At 41.3% G+C, this 23,723-nt stretch overlaps 1 protein-coding gene across 3 annotated transcripts in view; it reads right to left on the reverse strand.

The window, feature by feature from the left end:
• Positions 1-23,723, reverse strand: part of EP300 (E1A binding protein p300) — a 76,469-nt gene that overhangs the window by 11,698 nt on the left and 41,048 nt on the right. For 2 of the 3 annotated variants that reach the window (XM_031938296.1, XM_031938294.1), the window contains exons 5-21: positions 22,063-22,176; positions 20,664-20,900; positions 16,260-16,353; positions 15,657-15,794; positions 15,059-15,176; positions 14,490-14,664; positions 11,169-11,246; positions 10,682-10,791; positions 9,611-9,769; positions 8,483-8,920; positions 7,104-7,283; positions 6,751-6,907; positions 5,958-6,076; positions 4,507-4,746; positions 4,007-4,095; positions 2,018-2,098; positions 398-454 (exon numbers count right to left, since the gene is read on the reverse strand). In XM_031938296.1, coding sequence (XP_031794156.1) covers positions 398-454; positions 2,018-2,098; positions 4,007-4,095; positions 4,507-4,746; positions 5,958-6,076; positions 6,751-6,907; positions 7,104-7,283; positions 8,483-8,920; positions 9,611-9,769; positions 10,682-10,791; positions 11,169-11,246; positions 14,490-14,664; positions 15,059-15,176; positions 15,657-15,794; positions 16,260-16,353; positions 20,664-20,900; positions 22,063-22,176 — 2,584 coding nt within the window. The remainder of the gene's footprint in view (positions 1-397; positions 455-2,017; positions 2,099-4,006; positions 4,096-4,506; positions 4,747-5,957; positions 6,077-6,750; positions 6,908-7,103; positions 7,284-8,482; positions 8,921-9,610; positions 9,770-10,681; positions 10,792-11,168; positions 11,247-14,489; positions 14,665-15,058; positions 15,177-15,656; positions 15,795-16,259; positions 16,354-20,663; positions 20,901-22,062; positions 22,177-23,723) is intronic. The other variant, XM_031938295.1, reaches the window with a different exon arrangement.

A 23,723-nucleotide genomic window follows, 5' to 3' on the forward strand; every position in this document is an offset into this window, starting at 1 on the left:
TACCCCTCGTTTCTCAGACTCATGATATAAACAGGCCAATTTCATAAGGCCTCACTTTAGGAAAATCCTGATATAGGGTTTCTCAGCTCTTGATCCAAGTAAGAGCATTAATTGTAGAGGTGTGGGTGACCAAGATATAGACGACAGCTCCAAGATTTGCTCCAAAGCTACCAAAATATCAAGCTATTGAATGTCACACAGTGTGTTCAAGCTTACAGGGGTCAAAACATAGTTGGATCTTTCATCAGTTCATTGGTGGCCTCAACACCACCAGTAGCTTAGTAGAAGGTTAAATGCAACATAAAATTACAATTCAAGGAAGGGGTGGGAGAAGATTTTATTAAAGAGTTTCTGGAAGGAGAATGATAAAATTCTCTCAATATCCACCAGTACTTACAGTTCAGGATCCAGTGTGTCATTCTTTCTTTTGGAAAACTGTTCCTTATTTATTGTACTATGGAGAGAGAGAAAGGGACAATATTAAGAAAACACTCTTCAAAGGAATGACTATTATTAGTCTACTCTTCTAGCTAAAATAAATGGCATAAATAGCCATCAAAGGTAGTCGGCTGAATCCATTTGTCTCAGTTTAACATTTATAAATTGGCCCCTTCTATGGTATTTAAAAAACCATTAAATGACAGTAGAAAGTAAGCTAAAAGGGCAAAATTCAAGTTCAACTAAAAAGAACTTCTATTAATGATGATTGTATTTACTTTTCCATCATTAATACCCATAATGTCAATGTTTAAGAATGACTTTGTCACAGAAACAAGCAAGTTATGCTCATAAACATTTAAGATTGTATTAATAAATAAGAAAATGGATCCCACATGATGAGAGTTACTTTGGGCCTGTAAAACCACTTCTCAAGACATTCATACTCACTCATCCTGTCAGGTCCATCTTCAAAGGACCACAATGACCAATCTCTCAAAGCAAGGTAAATAAGTCCTCTCTTCCCACGATGTACCATTAGGTCTCCTCATGGGATTTTTGGGAGTAGAAGAATCACTTCACATTTACAGCACTTATCCCAACAATTACTGAAGGTTCATGATAGATTTTGCCTTAGACTTTGTTCCTCTTAACAACATTCATTGGGCTCAAAGCATTATAGTGATGTTCACTTGGTCCCTGCAGTGGTCTATTCTGAATACAATTTGTGGACCTGACATGGAGTAAGTTCAATCTTGCTCAAAACTTTAGTTTCAGTTTGCTCTGGTTATCCAAGCCTCTTGACTAGAACTGTGTGATTTGGATCAAACCTCTGAAGGTGTTAGCAATGGCCCCTACTTAAGAGGTCATCCTCTTTCCCATCTATTTGAGTCCATGTCTCAAAGAAATTACTTTTCTGATCTAGCTGGAGTTTCTTAGAGATAGGTCAGACTACACTTGTTTCCAAGATAAGCTTTCAACAAGAGAGGTCTGAGCTCAGGGGTGGCTATCCCAGGTATTTCTTCCAGGTATGCTAGAGAATAACTCCTAAGACTAGGAAAGCAAAAGTCATTTTCTGATAGTGAGGGGGGGTCAACGCTACCCTCTGCTTGGATATTTTAGAATAATGGGCAAGTCATCTCCCTCCAGTCTCCATTTCTCTATCTGTAAATGGGAAAGAGAGCCAAGCACTGCACAAGCACATTACTTTAATCTCAGAGAGTGCTCCCCAAATGAAAAAGCAGAGGTGGTGAGCTGCCAGTTCTGTCCAGCAAACAGAATTAATAAAGGGGCTCTGCTACAATACACGTGCCAACTATAAAGCCACAAATGGTCAGTTAGGGGAAAGACAAGAGGCTGCGTTTGTAACCTGAAGGGACTTTGTCAGGAAGGAAAAAGCCATTTTCAGGTGTCCTTTTAGGAACGTAACTTGTACAACTTACACACTGGTCTCAACACGTATTTATGATACTGACAGACAGGACTAAAAGGGATGATTGTTTTCAAATAAACTAGGTGAGATGACAACGCTTTTCCAAGTGAAACATTCAGACACCAATCCTAAGCCACAGATACTTACGTTTGAGGCTGGGATGGATCATCCCCCAGAGATACGCTCTCGCCCTGGATTTCATTGAAACACTTCTCACAGAAATGATACCTGTCGGCAAGAAGGCCATACTGGGGTGAACTGTTCCGGTCACCCAACACAGCCCAAGCCACGCAACGACGCCACCAATCACAGCAGGCCAAGGAGGGGGACAGGAGCAGAGAGCAGGTCATCAACGGCGACAAGGACAGTCAATGATGGAGGTACATGGGCACCCACAGTTTGGGTTTGGGTTTGGGTTTGGGTTGGTTTTTGCAATCAGAGCCAAGTGCAGACAACGACAAGCATGGAGAAAAAAAAAAAAAAAAACAACACACAAGTACACACGTACTCAAAACAAAACAGAAACGTGGGATCGCGGGACAACGGACAACACAGGGCCAGACAAGACAACACATAGCAGAAAGCCAAGGCAAAGCACAGATTAGCATTCAATCTCTCAAATGGTATTCCCCAAGCAGCAAATCAAACCAAAGAAATTCCTATTAAGTCAACCCACACCCTCCATGCCACTTGAAGCAAAGGATCCAATTGAGGAAGGGAAGGGGGAGAAATACTCCTGTGTCCTTCCCTTAAGCAGGGCGATCCTACTTTCCTCTAACACTCCTGTAAAGATCCTGAGAGGTCACCATGGGAAACAGTCAATCTGACCTTCTCCAAGTTGGGGGTGGGAAGCTGACTATTGGGTGAATCCTTTACTGAAATAGGGTGGAGACCAAGCCCCGGGAGAGTTGTGCACCTGCATGCAGACTCACACACACAACTTCCAAATGGGCTGGAATTTAGAAACCAAAATGGCATGTCAAGACAACATATTGGAGGGCAAGGGTGGGGAAGAACAGGACAACAGGAAATGCTTCATGCCAACTATTGTTCCTAAGAACTTTCAGTTATTCTATCCTTAAAAATTTCACTAAATGTAATCAATGGAGCTTCAACTACCAGCAAAAGGTTAATGAGAGTGTGCTGAACTTTAAAAAAAATACTAAAGCAATCATTTTTCAAAATCAGAAGGGCCTTGGTACCAAGGGGCATCACTACAAAAATGTTCTTTCATTTAAATTCGTTTATTCAGGATTGCCATTACATATCACGGCATGCCAGCATGAAAGAGAATACAGTGAGCACAGTTATACTATATGCTGGTTCCTGAAAAGGCAGACCATACAATTACTACGGATAAGGGACACTTGCTGATGGCTGGCTATGGCAAGAGGCTTGTAAGTTTATCTGGATATCAAGAACTTATCATGGACCTCACTGCAATAAACCTCTCTATGAACAGAGCAGAGCTGCCTGCCTTCTTGTGAGCTAGTAACATAAGTGTCACAGAGAACATAAGAATGAGTGTGGGATCGACTTCACTAAGTCTCCAGTAATTATTTAAAAGGAGAGGAAAATCTGGCTGACTGGTTAAAAAGTTCAGGAAGAAATCCGCTTTAATGCAGAATTCTAGTTCAATCTGCAAAGTCCAATGCAGAATCCCAGTGGAGAGCCAGAGTAACAGAACAGGCATTGGACCTTTCAGAATACAGGAGAACAGTTCTCATTCTAATATCACCTCAACCACTAAATTCCTTTGCCCTCTCTTTGGATCTTAACTTAGAAAGAACAGGGCCAGAACCAAAGATCTCTCGTAGGTCTATCCTCTCCTATCCCTGAGTTCTAGGACACAATAACCCTGGAAACCCAGGAGGGAACAATTCTTTTCTTTGTTTTCTTTTTTTGTTTGTTTCTTTTTTGGGGGTAAGGAGGAACAAGGCAATTGGAGTGCCATGGCTTGGCCAAGGTCACCTAGCTAGGAACTGTTCCTGAAGCTAGATTTGAACTCAGATGCTCCTGATATCAGGGCCGGTTCTCTTATTCACTGTGCTTTCTAGCTGCCCCCAATTCTTTTCTAAGAGTACTGAACCCACACTTTCCTGAATGTCTAGAAGGCCTCTCTGGGGGCAGGCTTACCTGTTTTGGTAACTGTAGTAAGTGGCATCTCGAGGGATTGTGCACAACTGTTTGCCATAGCAACAAAGTGTTTGGGGTGAAAACTCCAACTGCAAGGGAAATGGGACACATTGCAAAGGTTTGAATGACAAGCCACAAGAACAGTTAACTGACAAATAAAGATCCTTTTAAAGGCCCTTCTACCCACCAAGCTCATAATTCTAATTTCTCTTCTCCTGTTCGTTATATTCTACATTTAAGAAAAAGCTTTTTCTTAAAAAAAAATTATATATAAAAAACAGCACACAGCAAGTTTCTGATTTAGTCAGTATGGTACAGTACAGTGAGGGAAAGCTATTACTAATTTAATAGGATGCAGTAATAACGGCAGCAACACCACAAATCATCCTAATCTCGGCTATCCTCACAAGTGCCCAACCATCTGAGACACATTCACGGGGAGCATGGGGCCAGAAGAGATCTCTCCCCCCAACCCTCTGGGGGAAGAGTCCATTTCTCACCTTTCTGCCACAGCAATAGCCAAGGCTCTGCATGACAGGATCAATTTCCTGCTCAAAGACCTCGGCCAGTTTGGAGCAGTACTTGTAAACTCTCGATGTCTTTCGGTTATAGAGCCAGGCATTGTTGAACATAAGCCATATGTCATCCACATACTGCCAGGGCTCTTGGTACTGTCCAGTGTCTAATTTCCTTTTAATGGTAGAGAGATCCATTGGACTCTTCACGATATCAAAATAATCCTAGTAAGACACAACAGACAGAAGGCATCATTATTCAGAGACTTATAGGACAAATCCAAGGAACAAGGGGATAGTGGATCGCTTATCTGTCTTCATTCTAAGAGAATAAAACTCTAAAGGCAGCAAAGTGATTGGAGCTGTATCTTACTCTATAGCTATTAAAGACTTTCCAGGCAAGAGCTGCAGATGCATTTTCCTGTTCTACCTGCAGCCAAGTATGGATCCTGAACTCCCAGACGAACAAAACATGACTCAACTACCTTATTTTCTTGGGACAGCACTGTCCCTTTTGATGTCTCCTTACTATCTAATGTTTTTTGCCTCATTATCACTTCTGGCCAAATGCATGGATTTTCAAAGCTACAAGAAATATTTAAAACACAGCATATATTCATTGGGCATATAATGACTAATTCCTCAAATTATGGCACACCAGAGATGGGTTATATAAAAAAATAAATTTAAATTAAAAATCTTATAATAGTACCATAGTTCAAAGATAGTACTGTGGCTTTGTAGTGGCTAGAAACTGGAAATGGAGTAGATGCCCATCAGTTGGAGAACGGCTGAATAAATTGTGGTATATGAATAATATGGAATATTATTGTTCTGTAAGAAATGACCAGGAGGATGATTTCAGAAAGGCCTGGAGAGACTTAGACGAACTGATGCCGAGTGAAACGAGCAGGACCAGGAGATCATTATATACTTCAACAACAATACTAGATGATGACCAGTTCTGATGGACCTGGCCATCCTCAGCAACAAGATCAACCAAATCATTTCCAATGGAGCAGTAATGAACTGAACCAGCTACACACAGAGAAAGAACTCTGGGAGATGACTAAAAACCATTACATTGAATTCCCAATCCCTATATTTATGCCCACCTACATTTTTGATTTCCTTCACAAGCTAATTGTATAATATTTCAGAGTCAGATTCTTTCTGTACAGCAAAATAACGGGTTGGTCATGTACACTTATTGTGTATCTAATTTATATTTTAATGTACTTAACATCTACTGGTCATCCTGCCATCTGGGGGAGGGGGTGGGGGGTAAGAGGTGAAAAATTGGAACAAGAGGTTTGGCAATTGTTAATGCTGTAAAGTTACCCATACATATAACCTGTAAATAAAAGGATAATAAAAAACCAAAACAAAACAAAGATAGGAGTGTAGCTAATGGGAAGGCAAAGTCACATACGTACCGGGATTCCTAGAAGCTGGGGGTCAACAGGTTGCCGGAAGGGTAGGGATTCTGGATCCTGACGGTAAAGGGCCTCCAGTGTTGGCATAAGTGCCTGACGTAATTCTTCTGGCTTGAAAACTTCAATAAAAAATTTAAATGAAAATAATTAAGTGCAGATATGCACACATTTATTATCTAAGTGAGAGCACTTAGAAAATGTGCACAAATCAAAAACAAGCCCCTTCAACTTCCCTCTCTCCTCTTCTCTAACACAGCCCACATCTAATGTAAGGAAATGACCACTAAAGCAATCTCTCCCTGAGGGTGAGGAGTTAGTTAGCTTTAGGCAACGCTACATAGAAGGGTCTCCAAGACACTTGAATTAGGTCAATCCCATCTGTGATGAAGTAGTTAGAACTGCTCTGAATCAGGAGATGTGTCTGCAAAAGCAGGAGTTATCAAAACAAGTCCAGAGTGTTCAAATAATATTTTTATTAATAGATGCCATAAACTAGAGAAAGTCTTAGGAAACCTTGGAAATGGCTTATGAATCTACTAAAATGTAAAGACAAAAAAGGAAATCCTCAAGTTTTTTCAAATGAAGCATGCCGACAAAATTGGGGGGGGGGGGGGGGGGGGGGGGGGGGGGAAGAGAAGAGAGAGACAGGGGACAACAGCAGCAGTAAGGAGCCAATGTAGAAAGGGAAGGAGGGAGATATGAGTGGTGGGCCTCTGCAGGCCCTCAGGCCACTCCAGACCAGCTTGCCCCTTCCTCTCCATTTTCCACAAGGGAGAAGCTGACCTAGACTTACTTTTTTTCTTTGACTGTCCTGGGGCTGGAGAAGACTGAGTGGCTGGAGTGTTTGGCTGCTCTTCTTCCTCCTTCACTTCCATCTTCACTTCTCTGGGTTTCTCTTCTGTGTCCATGGCTTCTAGCTTACTATCTTCCGTAGCAGCCACTGCTTTGACCTGAAAGATAAGCAAAATTTTGTCCTAGAGAATCCTGTATTTGCTAAGGAGGAGACATCATCATGGAGTTTACTTTGTGAGATACAAACAATCAGAACTACAGTCTAAAAATGCTGGTTTGTCAAATGCTTTTCATTACATTTATTTTTGTTCTAAAGAGATGATCAACTCATGAGCCATGATTCACTGCTCTTACCTCTGGTTTATCCTCTGGCTGGGGGTCTCCGGGTTCTGATGGATCCTCCTCCATTTTGGAGCCAATCTTAAGGTCCTGAGAAGGTTGCTGCTCAGGAGCGGTCTGGGAATTCACTTCCGTGCTACTAGTTGATGGGGGGTTTGATACCTGTCCTTCGATGCTCACAGCAGGCTGGGAAAGCTACAGACAAAGCAAAGGGCCCAAATTATATGGGAAATGTACGTGGAGAACACTTGTCTGGGGCTTGAAGTTTCAACTTTGGCCAATTCAGTGCAATTTCTATTATACTTTTAAACTTGTCTCACTGTACCACTCAGGTGTTTTAATTTACCATTTTAAAAAAAAGGGTAGACATCCAAGACTTGCAAATATCTGTTTATTTTTTCTCCAAGTACCAAGTATCTAGTACACAATTTAAGATAATGTGCCAAGTGCAAAATATGCCAGAGTCAAAAGAAAAGCTCCTGAAAGAACTTCTAAATCTATGAGGGAAAAAAAGCAAATAATCCAATCTCTCCCCAGTGAAATGGCTTCCCTAGGAGGGGCCAAAGCTTCAAGCCCAGGATGACCTACATGTGTACAAAGGTCCTTCCCCCTGTTTTTGGAGATGAAGACCCCTTCCCTTCCTACACATAGCCTCTCCCCCCTAGCCTAGTTTCACTATTCAACAAAGGCTACGGCTGCTCTGCTCTCCCTTCTCCTCTTCAGGAAACATCTGTCACACAGTTTCAAAGTGGAGTGATTCAACTAGTAATAGGAAAACTGGATTTCTACAACTATAAAAAAAGGACGCTAGGATGTTTTAGATCCATTAAATACATGGGATCATTTCGATAGTAGCTACTATGTGTTAAGCACTATACACCTTTGATATATTCATGGATCCTCCCAACAAGCTCTAGAGGTATTATTATCCCCATCTTACAAATTAGGAAATCTAGGCAGACAAAGGTTGCCTAGGTTATCCGTCGAACATCACACAGTTATTAAATGTCTGAAACTGATTTATATTCAAGTCTTTCTAAAATCTCTCCATCTCTTTATGCTTTCTTCTCCCCAACATTCTATACCCCATGACATTAAGGAATTGCATCAGGAGAAACCCTAGATTAGTGGGCTGGAATGACTCTTTCCCAAGTCATTTGGCCAGTGGCTTTCCTAATCAATGTCCTTGCTGCACCCCTCTGATTCTCCTGGGCACAGTGGCAGGAGCAGCACAGAAGGGACATTCCCTTCAGCACAAGGACTGAAGACATTCCTGACTTTTCTGTTTACCACCAAATGTACTAAATGGCTGCGCATCTAAGGGCACCCACAACAATCTACTTGTCAGTGAGCATGCTAGGCAGAGAAGAGAGAAATGTCAGTTTTGTACATACTGGAGTTGTTGGCTGTTGAGGAGGTAGTGGGGCCGTTGGGGTGGGCACCGATGGTGTGGCGCTCTGCTGGGAGAGGGGTTGTTGCTGGGGTGGCTCAACTGAAGGAACAGCAGGAAGTGGAGGCTGTACTTGGGGAGGAAGCTGTGCCTGAGGAGGTGTGGGCGTCTGTCTTGGAGTAGGGTGGAGAGCAGGGGGCTGTGGTCCAGAGTTCATTGCTGGGGGTGTTGGAGCAGGGGCTGAGGCTACTGGAGCTGGAGGCTGCTGGGACCCCATGCCTGGGGGAGTATGATGTGGTGTAGGAGTCCGACTGGGGACCGGAGAAGGTGAATTCCGATGCAGCGAGGGTTGAGGGAGAGGGGGGCAGTGAATGTGGTTCCCCTGAGAACCAGGAGCCATTGCAGGAGAATTCACCGGACAGGAAGAACTGGACATCTGTGCCTATTTCAAAAAATATATATCCATTTTACAAGTTCACATAAGGAACACTTCTACCTGAATTAAGCAAGTTTAAAATGAGATGGTAAAGACTTTGTTATAGTCAAACAAGACTATATGATGATCAATTTTGATAGATGTGGCTCTCTTCTACAATGAGAGGATTCACTTATTCAGTGATGAAGAGAGCCATCTACACCCAGAGAGAGAACCTTGGGAACAGAGTATGGATCACCACATAAGCACTCTCATTCTCTCTGTTGTTACTTGCTTGCATTGTTTTCTTTCTCAGTTTTTCCTTTTCCTTTCTTCTTGATCTGATTTTTCTTGTGCAGCAAGATAACTGCATAAATATGTATACACATACTGGATTTAACATGTATTTTAACATATTTAACATGTACCTGCCAGCTAGGGGCAATTTGTAGGATTTTGTAAAATCAACAAAAGATTTTGCAAGGGTCAATGTTGGAAAAATTACCCATGCACATGCTTTGTAAATAAATTATATATAAAAAATACATAAAAAAAAAGATTTTGTTATACCCAGTGAAATTTACCAAGGGGGGGGGGGGGAGACAAAAGGTGTTCTCCCTAGACAACATCTACAATACATAATGGGTTTCCCAATCAGATGAGCAAATGCTCCCCTGAAAGTTGAAAATACAGACTCAGAACAAGCCTTATACGTACTTGAGACACTGGTGCCTGGCTGTTGGGCTGAGCCATAGGCATATTTGCAGCATTCAGTCCTTGAGAGGAAGCAGAAAACTGATTCTGTTGAAGGAATTGGTTCTGGCTGGAAGGCTGACCAACTCCTGGCTGTTGCATCCGTGAAGCAAAGGCAAGAGACTGCAAAAGAGCACACAGCCCCAGAATGAGATGATGCCATAAGCATATGTGGCCAGAATTAAGAAGGTTTAGCTTAGGAAAATGATCATCATGATATTGGAATTTTCCCAGTTGGGCCCAGGGGGCAAAATGGATTTAATGAATAAATACAACTCTTTAAGAACAAAATGAGCTGCCCCATTTCCACTCCCTAAAAAGGGTGATCAAGGAAAGGATAAATGTCAACCAGTAGAGATAATTAACAGTTTCAACTATGTAAGGTTTTGGGAAAATAGGAATTAAGAGAAAGGAGGGGGACAGCTAAGGGGAAAGTGATGACAATAAAGAGGAGTCTATGCCCAACTGCTGTCTCAAAGGCCTATCAATACACCTATCACTCCCAACTGTCTATCCCAATAATCAATCTTCATCAATGTATGATCCATGTTATTGGCCTGGTGAAAAGAGAAGGTAGGAAATACTTCCTTGAAGGTCAAAAGTGATAACGGAAGGGAGAGCAAATCTGCCAAGGATTCAGCAGCACTAGGTACGGCACCACAGTTTCTCCCTTCTAACATGACATATACTTACAAACACATGAGGCAGGTCAATAGACTAAATCAGTGATAACCTTTCTGTCCCACAGGCAGAAGCCAAGAATGCCTCCATACGCACCTCCATGCCTTTGTACACACTACAGCCAGGGATGGCCCCACTTTGATCCTCCCTTTTGTGGGGGACGACTACCTACATTTTGGTACATGACCCTATGCTTGCCCCTTCGGTTCTCTCCCCAAAGTGTGACCCCATGTTTAAAGGAAAGACTATCAGGCAGAAGGTCCCACCCAACCATCTGGAAGTTGTGCTGATGATCACCACCAAGGCGTGGGGAGGTGGGGGGTGAGGAGAAGGGAAGGAGGACTCCAATCGGACCTGGTTCATGGGCCCTGCCTGGCTGAGCTGTCCAGGGTGCTGAAGAGGAGGCGTCTGTCTGGGTCCAAGAGAGGGCAGCTGCATGTTCATCTGGCCAAACTGATTCATTCCTGCTTAAAGAGACAGACTGAGTCTGAGTGAGGGTGACTAAGGAGCCACATAATCACAGGAACTTTTCAAAGAACAAAATGTTCTCTCTGCTTCTAAAGAACAAGGAAATTTGCACAGGAATTGATGCTCTATAACTGGTTGAGAGGACATTGGGGGGAGGTTGTTGTAATACAGCTAATAAGTGTTAAATTTGAACTCGGGTCCTCCCATCTCTGTCGGTGGTGCCATTGGGCTGCCCTAAGAAGACATTTTACAATGTGTAATTCTGGTAAGTGGAATGGCCCTTCATTGGGAGGAGGACTTGCTCAGATTTCAAGAGCTTGAGGTGTGTGCAGTCAGGGGTTTCTAATCATTAAGACCACTGTGGGTGACATACCTGTCTGGGGAGGCATCCGAGGCATCATCTGGGTCGGAACATTGGCACGGATCATGGTTGGGTCTGGCAAAGGACCATCTGAGGGAGAAGAGAGCCCAGATTAGCAAACACCTTCCACTGAAAAGTGAAAATAAAAAAATTTCCTTTTTTTTTTTTTTTTTTTGAAGACTAAAAGTCTTCTAGGTGCTCTGTTAACCCAAACCTTTGGTCTCAGGTGGTACTGCCCGGCCCAATTTAACAAGCTGTTTCCTGAAACTGACTCGGTCATTTCTTTCAAGAGAGTAATTATAATACTATACAGTGTGTATGTATGGGGGTGGGGAGGGAAGGGAAAGAGATAGAGAGGGCAGGAGTGGGAGAATAAGCCAGGACTTATTTTTCAATTAGTCACTCATTTTAGTCCTGTCCTCTTTTCCTCTACTATTTGGAGCTTTCTTTGGCAAAGACACTAGAGTGGTTTGGACTTTCTTCTACAGGACATTTTAAAGATGAGGAAAAGAAGGCAAACGGGATTAAGTGACTTGATCAGTGTCTGAGGCCGATTTTGAAATTGGGGAGACGAGTCTTTCTGATTCCCAGCCTAGTGTTTATGAACTATGTTACCTAACTGGCCCCAAAAAGGTCTCCTAGTGGGATCACTGCCTAGTTAGAATATGCATAATTTATTAGATCACTGTTAATTTCATGTGTTTTCACATTCTAATCAAAAGGTAGTTGCCTTGGGGCAGCTAGATGGTGTAATGGATAGAGCACCATACAAAAGTCAGAGGGATCTGAGTTCAAATCTGGTCTCAGACACTTCTTAACTGTGTGACCCTGGGGCAAATTACTTAACTCCAACTGCCTCAGCAAAAAAAAAAAAAAAAATCCCTTCATAAAATTTATGGAACCAGCACAGATTAATAACAAGCATAAACCAAAGGAAACAATAAAAATTAAAATGAATATAAAATAGCTACATACTCATTTCACCTAAATCCCCCTCAAATAAAGCAACCCTTCTCTGCAAAACTGAGTATATCTCAGCCTGAATTTCCTATTATGAGAAGGAAACTTTCCCCATCCTCCCTCTCCCCAGACCCTTCAATACTGGGAAAGAGCTACTATTTGCCTTATATCTTCCAGGATAACCATCCTCAGAATTGTGTCATAGTTTGTCGAACCTCCAGGCTACTTTTCTCTCCAATTTTCAAATGATTTTCTTTAAAATGGGACAAAATGACAAGAACTCAATAACACACAAATTATGCTTTCATGACTACGGAATATAAGTGTCATTTCTTCTCTGGAACTGGACATTGTATCTGTGCTGCTGTATTGAAAACTGAGCCTATAATTACTGAGGAGGGTTGACTGGATTTTCCAATTGTTTTTTTTTTTTTTTAAATGGCTACCAAAACTTTTTTTTTTTTTTAAATCCCTATTTTCATATTAACTGTCCTAACCAGCACAATTGTTAAGGGAGGGATTGACAGGATTTTGCATGTGCCCCTCTTAGCTTGACAATAAAAGTTTTGTGTTTTTTTTTTAATGTATATGACTTGTGGGTCAGACAAAAGTAGGTAGTGTGCATTGCTATTGTTAAGTATGGTTTGCTGATTAATGTTTTAAGTTTACAATCTCATTTACCCATGTAAAACTTGTTTAATTCCAGGATATAACCCAAATTCAATTCAAGGTTTGTTGTAACAGCTAAACAACAAAATAGCAGCTAGCTTTCCTATGGGGATGGACTTCTTTGTCTTTATCCAAGAGACCTGTGGAAAGCCACTTCAGATTATCTTCCAGGGCACCATCAATATATTAAAAGAATTTTGATTTTTCACAGATCTTTAAATCAAAGTAATTTCATCATGTTTTCCCCCCATTTTGTCCACAAAGCTATCTGACCTTACTACAATGGGCAAAACCACAACTAGTCTTCCATTTCTCAGTACATTTTAATTCATTGGTAATGAATGTGCTGCCTCCACCCCTATCCTGATCATTTATGAAACTTCCTGGCTGAAATGAAAGCCAATCTGAAATCATTCCTCAATGAACAAACATTCCCTCTATTCTTATTCCCCACAACACACACATATCATCCCCTTCCCCCAAGACCTTAAGATTACTTATTTCATGCCTTACAAATTTCCTTTCACTTTTTCCTTTGCTACTTTTTAACTCCCATAATGTGTCCACACCCTGATCTCCAATACCTGACAACTCAATCCTTTTCTAGGATGTGATCCCTGCATTTTCATTATCACCTTGACCATTTAGTGAACCAGCAGCATCCCTATGTTCTCAGCTGAGCTCCTTGCCCAGAAGGTATTGAGATCTACCCTGAAAATGTGACCCATCTCTTTGTCTTGTCTCATTCTTCTATCTACACAAAAGCAATTCCATTCCACCCCATCTCCTCTAGATCACTACCCTCTCTGCTGCCTTTCACTGAGGGCTCCATTTTTCAAGGCTAATTTAATGAGTTTACATATAGACTGGGTGTCTCCACTTGCACTCCCCTCCTGTTCTCTCTAAAGTCTCCCAAGTTATTTATGGTGTCTAATCTAGTGGTGTTTTCTCAGGTTTCCTCTTGTGAATCTGCCTGTAGCCTCTGATCCCCTCAACCACTCTCTTGTGCCAGTTCCATTCTGGTCTCCCCTCCCTGCCTGACCCTTCTGGCTCTGGTCCTTTTGGTAGATATGCATTTAAATCCTGCTTGCTAAGGCCGGACGTCCTCTCTGCTCCCTTAATGGATTCATCAGTTCCCATGGACACCAGTGATTCTCAGACCAACTTAGTCAGCCTTCATCACTTTGGTGGTGTTTCAAGTCTTGCATTTTCCACATATCTATACTGATATTCACTATATCCAAAAGTTAACTCTCATCTTGTCTTATCCTTTCCCAATTACCCTCCTGGGGGGGATGGGGAGAGGTTGACTCACCACTTGGGTATGAGCCTTAATTGTCCTCCCCCAATTCTCTGCCATGGCCTGTGGACGTTACCATGTACCATCCTATGCTCCTTCTTGACCTCCAAGAGTGTAGCTTCAACTCAACAGGGGACATCATCTCAAGACGGCTGTGCCCAAAACAGCTTCAATTCATCCTCAGTTCATCCAACTTCCCTATTGCATCCCTTCTCTGACCCCAGATTATTCTATTTCAGGAGCTATTAAAAATGATGAGTTCTCTTCTCACTTGCCAGAAGGTACAGACACAGCTTTATAGGCAGTCATCGGTTGTTATAGTTGTTTTGTAGTAGCACAAATGACCTTCCAACTTAAGGCATGCCCACCCAAAAAGTCAAACATGACCCCAGAGAAGCACTCACTGGCAGCCATGGTGGGCGGTGGGGGCCCCAGGCTGGGCCCCTGACTCATGGAAGGAGGCGCTAGGCCGGGACCAGTAGGCATCAGGTTCTGTTTCTGGAGCCTAGTACGGCGTTTCTCCTCTAGTTCTTTCTGAATCTTGTAGATCTTTTCAGCAAGAAGGTGATAGTACTCAGCCTTTTCATCGTTTGAGAAAGAAAAAGAGAACATTATTCAGTGCCAGTGGGGAAATGGAAAAATAGACTGAATAGAGAATTATTAGATCTGGCGAGAGAGGCTGACACAGGCCAAGGGTAGGAGTTTAGCAGTGGGTGGGTGCAGTTTTTCCACCAAAATGGAAAACACTTAGTAATTGGTTTTACAATGCATATATTTGTATCTAAATTTGGGGCTTTGTAAAGTAGCTCCATCTTCCACGTGGGATTTACAGCACCTGAAAACACACCAAAGTGCTAACAGAAAATGCATCTGCTTTATGCAGAAAGAGATGCATCTTTAGATAACACTCCACAAAAAGCAAGTCCCCCATAACAGGGAGGAGGGACTCAATGGCCGGAGGTGGGAGACTCACCCGACTATTTGCAGATTCATACATGTCTCCCTCCACTTTCCGAGCGTAAGCAACCAGGTTCTCCATCCGCCTGTCTTTGAGAGCAGCAGGATCCGGGGTTGGGAATATGGCTTGGACACTGAGGGCAGAAATAGGAAACTGACTTGGCCAGGATCAAAGATATTATCTGAAGCTGGCTATGAACTTAGGTTATTTTTCCTGACTAAAGCTGGCACCCTACCCAATGTACCACCTACCACCTTAAAATACAGAGTACACCAGTAGAATATCAATCCAGCATTTTCAAAATGCGCAGACACACACATACAGAGCTTAACGGAAATAATACAATTCTTCTTCTTCCTCTGATACTGTTTTCTTTGTGGCAGGAAAGGACGAGAGATGAAGGAAATGCACCAATCAGGCTTTTTTTTGGCTGAAGCAGCTATAGACTGGTAGATAAGGTGAGCAGCACAAGACAATACAATGGTATTACAAAAGATCAAGGAAGAGAAATAGGGCCAAAGGAGAGGTCCCAAAATAGTTGGGAGAGCAGCAGAGCTGGACTGAGGCGACGAGCACGTGCTCAGTCAGGTAGCTGATGCTCCCATCAACTTACAGTTTATGAACAAGATGATTCCGAAGATCCTGGGTAATATCTTCATGCCACTGCTTCCGGATTCCAGCGTTAGCTGGCTGGTTGGCTGCTGGCAGAGCCCCCAGGTTGGCAACACCAGCATTTTCATTCATCATTGGGCTATAAGAAAAAAATCAATATAACAGTTTACATTAAGGAGAAGGAATAGGAAAAGACACTATTTGAGATAAAGAACTCTCCTGGTGATTGCTATAATTCATACAACACAATTAGATTTTCTCTTCTTAAAAAAAACAAAACAAAAATCCAACCTCCTCAAATTTTGAGCTAGAAAGCAGTGCTTCACCACATTTTTAACAAATAAGTGAACCCCTGCTTATTTGTCACTAAACAAGGTGATGCAAAATATTCAGCAAGATACAGGTACGCCAGGAAAGTAGCTTTGTCATTCCAATTCCCCAGGGTCTAGGTTGAACTAGATCTTTTAACAACTCCTAATCTAATAATGACTTACCTCAACAGATAGAGTCTTCAAGTCCAAGGAACTCCGCAGAAATGAACAAAAGAATCAATAAACAACAAACCACTTATAAACCAAATATTAGGAACAGATTATGAACTTACTTTTGGGAATTCATGGTTGAATGTATCATTGCGTCAGGAAGCAAACTAGATGGTTGAACCCCTACACCTCCATTCACACCCATAGGACTGGCACCTAATAAATAAGTCAACATAACATAATTTAAAACTGCTTCAGGAATCATTACATTAATGCTTCAAAGATTGTAGGAACATTGCCTTAAAAATATTTCACTAAAACTCAACCGGTTCAATTTTAACTTTTCCCCCCTCTATTTGGTCATCTAGTCCTTCTCTAAACCCTTTCTCAGCATACATGGCTATTTCTTTGAAGAAGGGACACGCTTACCCATAATCCAATAGTGCTCACTGGAAATAACTACAAATCGAGCTCACTTTTGGGGGGAAAAAAAGGCCAGTGTCTTTAAACAGTTTTGTTCTCAGGCAAAAGAAGCAGTATCAAAAGGGGTAGGGTAGATTGCCCTCTGGCATACTATCGACAGCCTCTAGTGGGTCTTTTCAAAGCCAGAAAGCCAATAAAACAAGCAAGACAAGTGATATATTTTAAATTTTAAATTTAAATTTTTAAATTTAAGTTTTAAATTGTGTACAATGAGGTTCACCAAAACAAAACAAAACAAAACAAAACAAAACAAAAAAAACCACCCCAACAATCAATGGGAAATCATTCCCTTCAAGCTCAAGAAATCTGAAAGGACAGAGTATATAGAATAAGAATTGGGGAGAAAGAACAAATGAGTGAGAACTTGATGAGTAAAAATGACTCTAGGAGTTAAGAGCTTTGCTGAGAAGAATAAAAATCAGATACTTCCGACATACACTTTATAGCCATACAATAAACCTCTTGGACTCCACAGAATGGATAGGGAAACCCCATTGGACTTGTTCTTTACCTAGGAATAGCTACACAGCCTAAAGCAGATTTCTTTGGCTTGCTACTCTCTTTCCTGTGATGGGTGGGTACCTTTATGGGTCCAGATCTTTATGGGTACCTCACTAAGTCCAGCCCTACCAACCTATTAACAAGTATCTTATTAAGTGTCCATGTACACTAGTTGGATCTAAGCACAAAAATTAAACAACCTCTATTTGTGAAGAGCTTATGTTATAACAAAGGAAGTTAACAAGAACATAGGAAAATATGCAGCAGAAGTATAAATTCAAATAGGTAAACATTTGAAGGTAATTTGGGAGTGGGACCAGGAAAAGCTCCATGCAGAATACAATGTCATAAAGGAAGAGAAGTAATGCATTCCAGGTATGGGGGAGAACCACGACAAAGGCACGGGGACAAGACACAGAAAAATGGCCAATTTGGAAAGAAAGCAGAGTCTGAGAAAGAAGCAATGTCTAATAAGGCTAGAAATATTGGTAATACAGGACTTTAAAAACTTAAAATAATTCATTTTGTGCCTGAGTCAACCAGAAACCACCAGAATTAGCCGAGTCTTCCTTAAAGTCTGAAAAGCAGACCTTAAACAATATTAGAAGGACTGGAAGCCTGAAGACACCAGGAGACTGTCCCCATCACCACCACACTGAGGTGGCAGCATCATCAGAGAGACATGTTACAGACATGACTAGGTAATAGGTGGGAATGGAGGAAAAAAGAAATAACAGGTGTATTGGGTGCTTGGAAAGAAGCACTTTGAGGAGAATCGGCTAATTTACATAGAACGAACCTGAGACATTGGAAGGATGGAAGGGCAGAAAATGAGTTCAATTTTAGATATCAAAAGGTCTTTGGAACATTCCATTTGAAATGCCCAATTGGCAGCTGGTAATATAAAACTGAAGTTGGGTTTGGTGTCAATGTGGATTGTTTTTTCTAATGAAAGCTGAGAAGTGGATCATTCTAAAATTAAAGGACCTGATGTGTATGATGAAGCAATAAAGTAATGTGGGTAGAGCAGCTAGGCAGGTAAAAGGACAATCAAATCAGGATCACAAAACCTTGGCAAGGAACAAAAATGGTCACTCGGGGTAGATGATGGTACCATGTAAGATACATGAAAAGCTTGCCAATATGCAGCTGATGTGGAGGAAGATAGAACAAGGGAATCAATATTTCAACATGATTAAAGAAACTTTCCAATAACATGGCAGGAGTGGAAAAGCCAAGAACTAGACTAGGTGCTTAAGTCATCACAGAAGTAATAAAGAAGATGAGAAGATAGCATTGAGAGTGAGAAGATAATGTAATAACTAGATGTGATGGGCAAAGAAGGAATGGGGATTAAGGACCAAAAGTTTAAGAAGACAAGGAGACAATGAGGTAAGCAATGGGTATTACAACTTTCTTCCTTGGCCATTATGAACAGAGAAACGGGAAAGAACAGTCTCCAATGGAGAGGGCCCATGGGATGATGATTAAGACATTTTTAAAGTAAAGAGGGGGACAGAAAAATGTCTTAAGGGTGTTAGGAAGAGAATACGAATTCTCAAAGGCAAAGTGAGGTAAGTCATGAGAATGGTGAACTAAGATGGCGGAAGAAGAATGATACAGGTTCTTTAAAAATGCTCTGTCTAGAGTACTTTTTACTGTTCACAACCTATGTGACCTTAAGCCAAGTCTGCTGAATGAGAAAAACAACTTCTGGGGTTCCCCCCAGCTTAAAAACCAGAGCTGTGAAGAGGAAGGGGAGAAGGAGGGAAAGAATGCTTGTCCTGGACGTGACAGGATGTATAGACTGAAACTGGGGAAGCACTGAAATGGAAGAAAGTGGGAGTGTAGAAGGGGGAAGGAGCAGATTGGCAATCAGAGACAAATTAAACAATGATTTTGGAAATGACAAAAGGCTCAGCTTTTGGGTGGTACCTTAATATTATTCCTCAGGTAAGCTCTATTAATTTGACAAAGAGACATATCTAATCTAGGCTTCAGATACCTTGATTGACATTCTTGAAGATTTGTGTAAATCCAAGCCCATTTTAGATGTACTTTGGAATCTCCACTGTTTAAATGAATACACGAATCTTAGTAAAGTAGTCATTATAGTAAATTTGTATTTTTCATGTTTCATATGCATGCAAGCATATATGTATGCATAATAGCAGGCTTGTTGAAAAGCTTCAAACCCTTGCATCAATTGCCTTTATGTTCTAAGGTCCTCATTCCCACCCTGGCAGGACTGTTCATTCCAACAGCAAGAAGTGTCATTTAAGAATTGATTTTAAGAATTCATAGTCTGGGAACTAACTACATTTTAGGCAATCAGCAGACAATTCAGATAAAAATGCAGAAACCAGGTGTTGATAAACGCCAATCTTAAACAAAACAGTGGTCTCAGAGAGGCTTAAAATGAACAAGGGTCAGAGAGAGCAGGTTGTATAGAGTAAAGGTCCCAAGGCTTCCTTAGAGACCATTTAAATACAACACTGGACAATACATGAGGAAGTGACGAGTTTCTTCATCTGTTGTGTCCTAGACCCCACTGGCAGTCTGGAGAATCCTTGGAAGCCTTTCTCAGAATATTTATAAAAATGCGAAACAAAACAAACAAACAAACAAAAAAACAAAACACACACACACACACCAACAGCGGATTACTGAGGAAACATGGCCGTGGGGGGAAAAGCTCCCAGATTCTGGTGCAGAAGGAAAGCCAGTTAATTTCCAACCTTCCCTCTAGTCTTAGCTGTGTGACAGCTGGAGAAAGTCAGGACCTCCAAGGGCCAGAATGGCTTAACCCTTTGCAGCATATGGAGACATAATTAAAAGGTGGCCTAAAGGCCTATAAAAGAAATGCCAGAAAATTATTATTTCTACCTGAATCAAGCAAGTTTTGCTAGAATAAAGGTAATGACATAACAAGTTTGTCAAATAGCCCATCCTAGCATTTTTAAGTTTGTTCACATAGGGCAACATAATATGAGAGAAAAGGATATGAAACCTAGTTATTTGTCTTGTTAACTATGGAATGCCTGCTCAACACCGGTTTATTTAAGGGAAAAAAAAAGAAAAGAAAAACAAAACAATACAAAACAAAAACAAACAAAACTAATCCAAAAAACCCCAACAAACATTGCAACAAGACAAAGAACAAGCTTGTTTCCAAAAAAGGAAAGTTGGGAAATCCAAGGATGTGATACAAGTCTTTCATATAATGAATAATTTTGCTCTGGTAAGGAGAAAAAAAAGAGGGGTAATAAATTTTGGTGATAAAAAAATTTTGCCCCCCCCCCCCAAAAAAAATTAATTGTCAACTATAACATTGGTTATCTTAATGCCCACTTGGGATATGAACTCCCCTGCTGCCCCATTCTCTGACCCCATGTCTATCACAATAGCTTTGTAAATCTATGTATTCCAACAAGTATTTAACTAGGCTACACAAAAACCTAACAATGACAGAGGTGTTACATGTAAGACCATGGCACCAGGCATTTGAAAAGACTGGTCGAAGGAAGGAGGGGTGCACTTACTCAAGGCGTTCATGGGGCGCATGCCCTGGGCTGGCTGCCCTGGCTGCTGGTTCTTCACTGGAGCTTGCGGCTGAGTCTGCATCTGGTTTCCTTGATAAGTTAGGCCAAGAGCTGCATACGCCCGCTCTATGGAGCTGGGATCAATCTGACTGGGAGGGTTTAGGCTGGGAGTACTTTGCTGACCCACCCCTACAGAACCAGCATTTCCAATGCCCACTGAAGCGCCGGTCAATATTGCTAAGGAAGGAAGTAGAACATGTTAAAATATCATAAGGAAGTCGTAGTTAGGACCAAATAGCCAGTGTATTCCACCTTCAATTCTTTCAAAAGTAAAAAGAAAAACACAAAGTCTGCCAACCTCCCCTACCTTCCTTCCCTCCCCCCAAAAGCATGAGTTTGGGGGTCTAAAGAACTGATAATGGATAAATAGAAAATCAGCCTCTGGTCTGCTGGCAGATCAAAATGACATTAAACGAGTGACTGGGACCTTGATGCTTTGTGGTCACCAAATCTGTGTGTGTATGGGGGTATATGTGTGTGTGTAAATGTATAAGTTTGTGTGTGTGTGTGGAGTGTACATATGTGTCAGGGGGAGGGGCCCGCTAGTGATCTCCAACACTGCTGAAAGGGACCTAAGCACCCCGAGGTGTTATTGGCCAAGGAGAACACTGAGGTTCCGCTGGTGTCAAAGGAAGGATTTGAACTCAGATCTTCCTGGCTCTAAGCCCAGTTTTCTATCCACTGTCATGTAGCCTCACAGATAAAAAGTGACGGAGGACCAATAAAATTTGGGCACTTCCACTTGATTAGACTTTTAAAATGGAAAAAGGTCTTCAAAAACCTCACCTCTCATGAACGCTATTTCTAAGTGGACATAACAGACAATACTATGAGCACCCACATGGGGATCTGCAAACTACACAGTAATTGTCTGTTTTTTCTCAGGACTTTGAATTGAACCAAAAATATCGTGTACCTCAAGGATAGACTTATAATAAAAGACTGACAGTGGGAAGGGCAGGACCTAAGTGTGCCCTTGGTGGATTTGCAATTTAAATGTTCTAAAAGAAAGGTATCCTGTCTTGTTCTATTCAACAGCCTCTTCTCTATTTTCCAATTTTATAGAATATTAGATTTGAGAACCAAACCCGTTATTTAACTTGGGAAAAATATAAGGATTCCGAATTTTGTTTATTCTGGTGCCAACAAGAATTATCAACTTCATAGTGTTCAGAAATATGAAAGAAAAGGACGGTTGAAACCTAGAAAAGAAGACACTTTCCTTTCTTCAACTGTGCACAAGACTTCACAATTTAAACATCTGGACTCCTGAATTCCACATTAGATTTCATGAAAAACTATATAATAAAGAACAAAAGCAGTGAGACGGATGGCTTACATTGTTGATTTCTTTTATCCCCAGCATTTTTGAGGGGCAAACACACAGGACAGTCGTGCCTTGTGCAATTCTTCCAGTGTGAGATGATTTGTCTTGAAGAAGCACAATGTGCCACTAAAGGGAAGAAGTGGAAAGGAAGGAAGATTTTTTTAAAATAAAAAATGTCTGCTGGTTCTTTTGTGTAGTAAGCAAAGATCAAGTCAAGCAACATGGTAACTTCATGCCTATAAAGAAGGGTATCTGTCATCTACTCCACAAACATCCAAAGCCTGTAACCAATGTAGGCAATCATACAAACCTGACTCAACCAACCTCTCAAGAGAGGTTTTCTTCTCCAGCTACAGAAAAGCAAAAATTGGAGACAAGAAACTCCCTCAAATCCTTATACTCTAAGGACAGCATAAAAGCGAAGGCCTTGATCCTTAGGACACAGTGATCTCCCTATTTTCAGGTCTATTACATGAATCTTATTAGAGAAAAGGAGAAAGGGGGGGAAAAGCACCCAACAAGTGCTCCTGCTGGTTGACAGATAAAAAGGGTTTTTAAAGCAGCAGACAATGCTTTTGGAATTTGAAAAGGTTCTCCAGATCCTCAGCCATCAAGTCCCAACTCTATTTTTCCTCTCAGGCTCCTAAATAGTACCCCCACCTTCATATGGCCTCAAAGGTTCTCCCTCAGGCTTGCCAAAATCCCTTCATGTATTCAATTTGAACTGCAGTTCTGAAAGTCTACAAGGAAGGTATATGGTATAGGATTAACATTCTTTTCTATATGGTGTTCTGTTGTTCACAATTCATCATCTATTCCTTGGATCTCCCATACAACTGTATATAGAGCAAATTGTCAGACTTCATTTATTCACTAAGGGTTGGTACAAGAAGACATCACAACTTGAGGGACCCTGCTCACTTGTTTCAGACTGGGATCAGACAAACAAAAGGATTCTCTCTCTCTCTCTCGCTCTATGCATATGTCACCCCAGACAGTTACTAAGCACCTACTAAAGATCACCAACTTTCTTTGGCTTATTGAAAGTCTAGCCTCTAATACTACAATGGCCAAAGTCAAATGTCTGATTCTCCTGAGAAGCAAGGGAGGTCATATTTATTTTAACTTTCATTTCACCAGAATATGCAATAAGGATGACCATACTTTTGGTTTACTGTCTCTTGATAAGAAATTCATCTGAGAAAAACTAAGCCAGGAAGGTGTGATATTCTGAAAGTTGGTGCATACCAAAATTTTCACTCTGAACACACGACACCTCTTTTTCCAGCAGTGACAATAAACATCACTGAAACCTCTGGATCAAGTCAACATCCAGATTGCTGTTTCCCCAATTTATTCTCCAAAGAGTAGAAGAAATGAAGAAAGGAGGAGCTATTCTGACCCTGATGTTAACCAGTAAGAAGGAAATGATTACTGACAAATCTTAATAAACCAAGTTATCATGACATCATTGAATCACCTTAAGAAAGGGAAATAACAGATGCATCCTTGGACAGAGAGAGAGTGTCTTAAATACCACTGCAATGCAAAGGCAAAGGGGAATTCTGGCTAACCATAAAGATGCAGCTGTATAGGCAACTCGATCAAAACTAAGGAAGAAACAAGCACAAAGAAAACACCAGAGGACTGGTTGAGCAGCCCTAGAATAGCCA

This window comes from Sarcophilus harrisii, chromosome 5, assembly GCF_902635505.1.
Source record: "Sarcophilus harrisii chromosome 5, mSarHar1.11, whole genome shotgun sequence".
Classification (NCBI taxonomy): domain Eukaryota; kingdom Metazoa; phylum Chordata; class Mammalia; order Dasyuromorphia; family Dasyuridae; genus Sarcophilus; species Sarcophilus harrisii.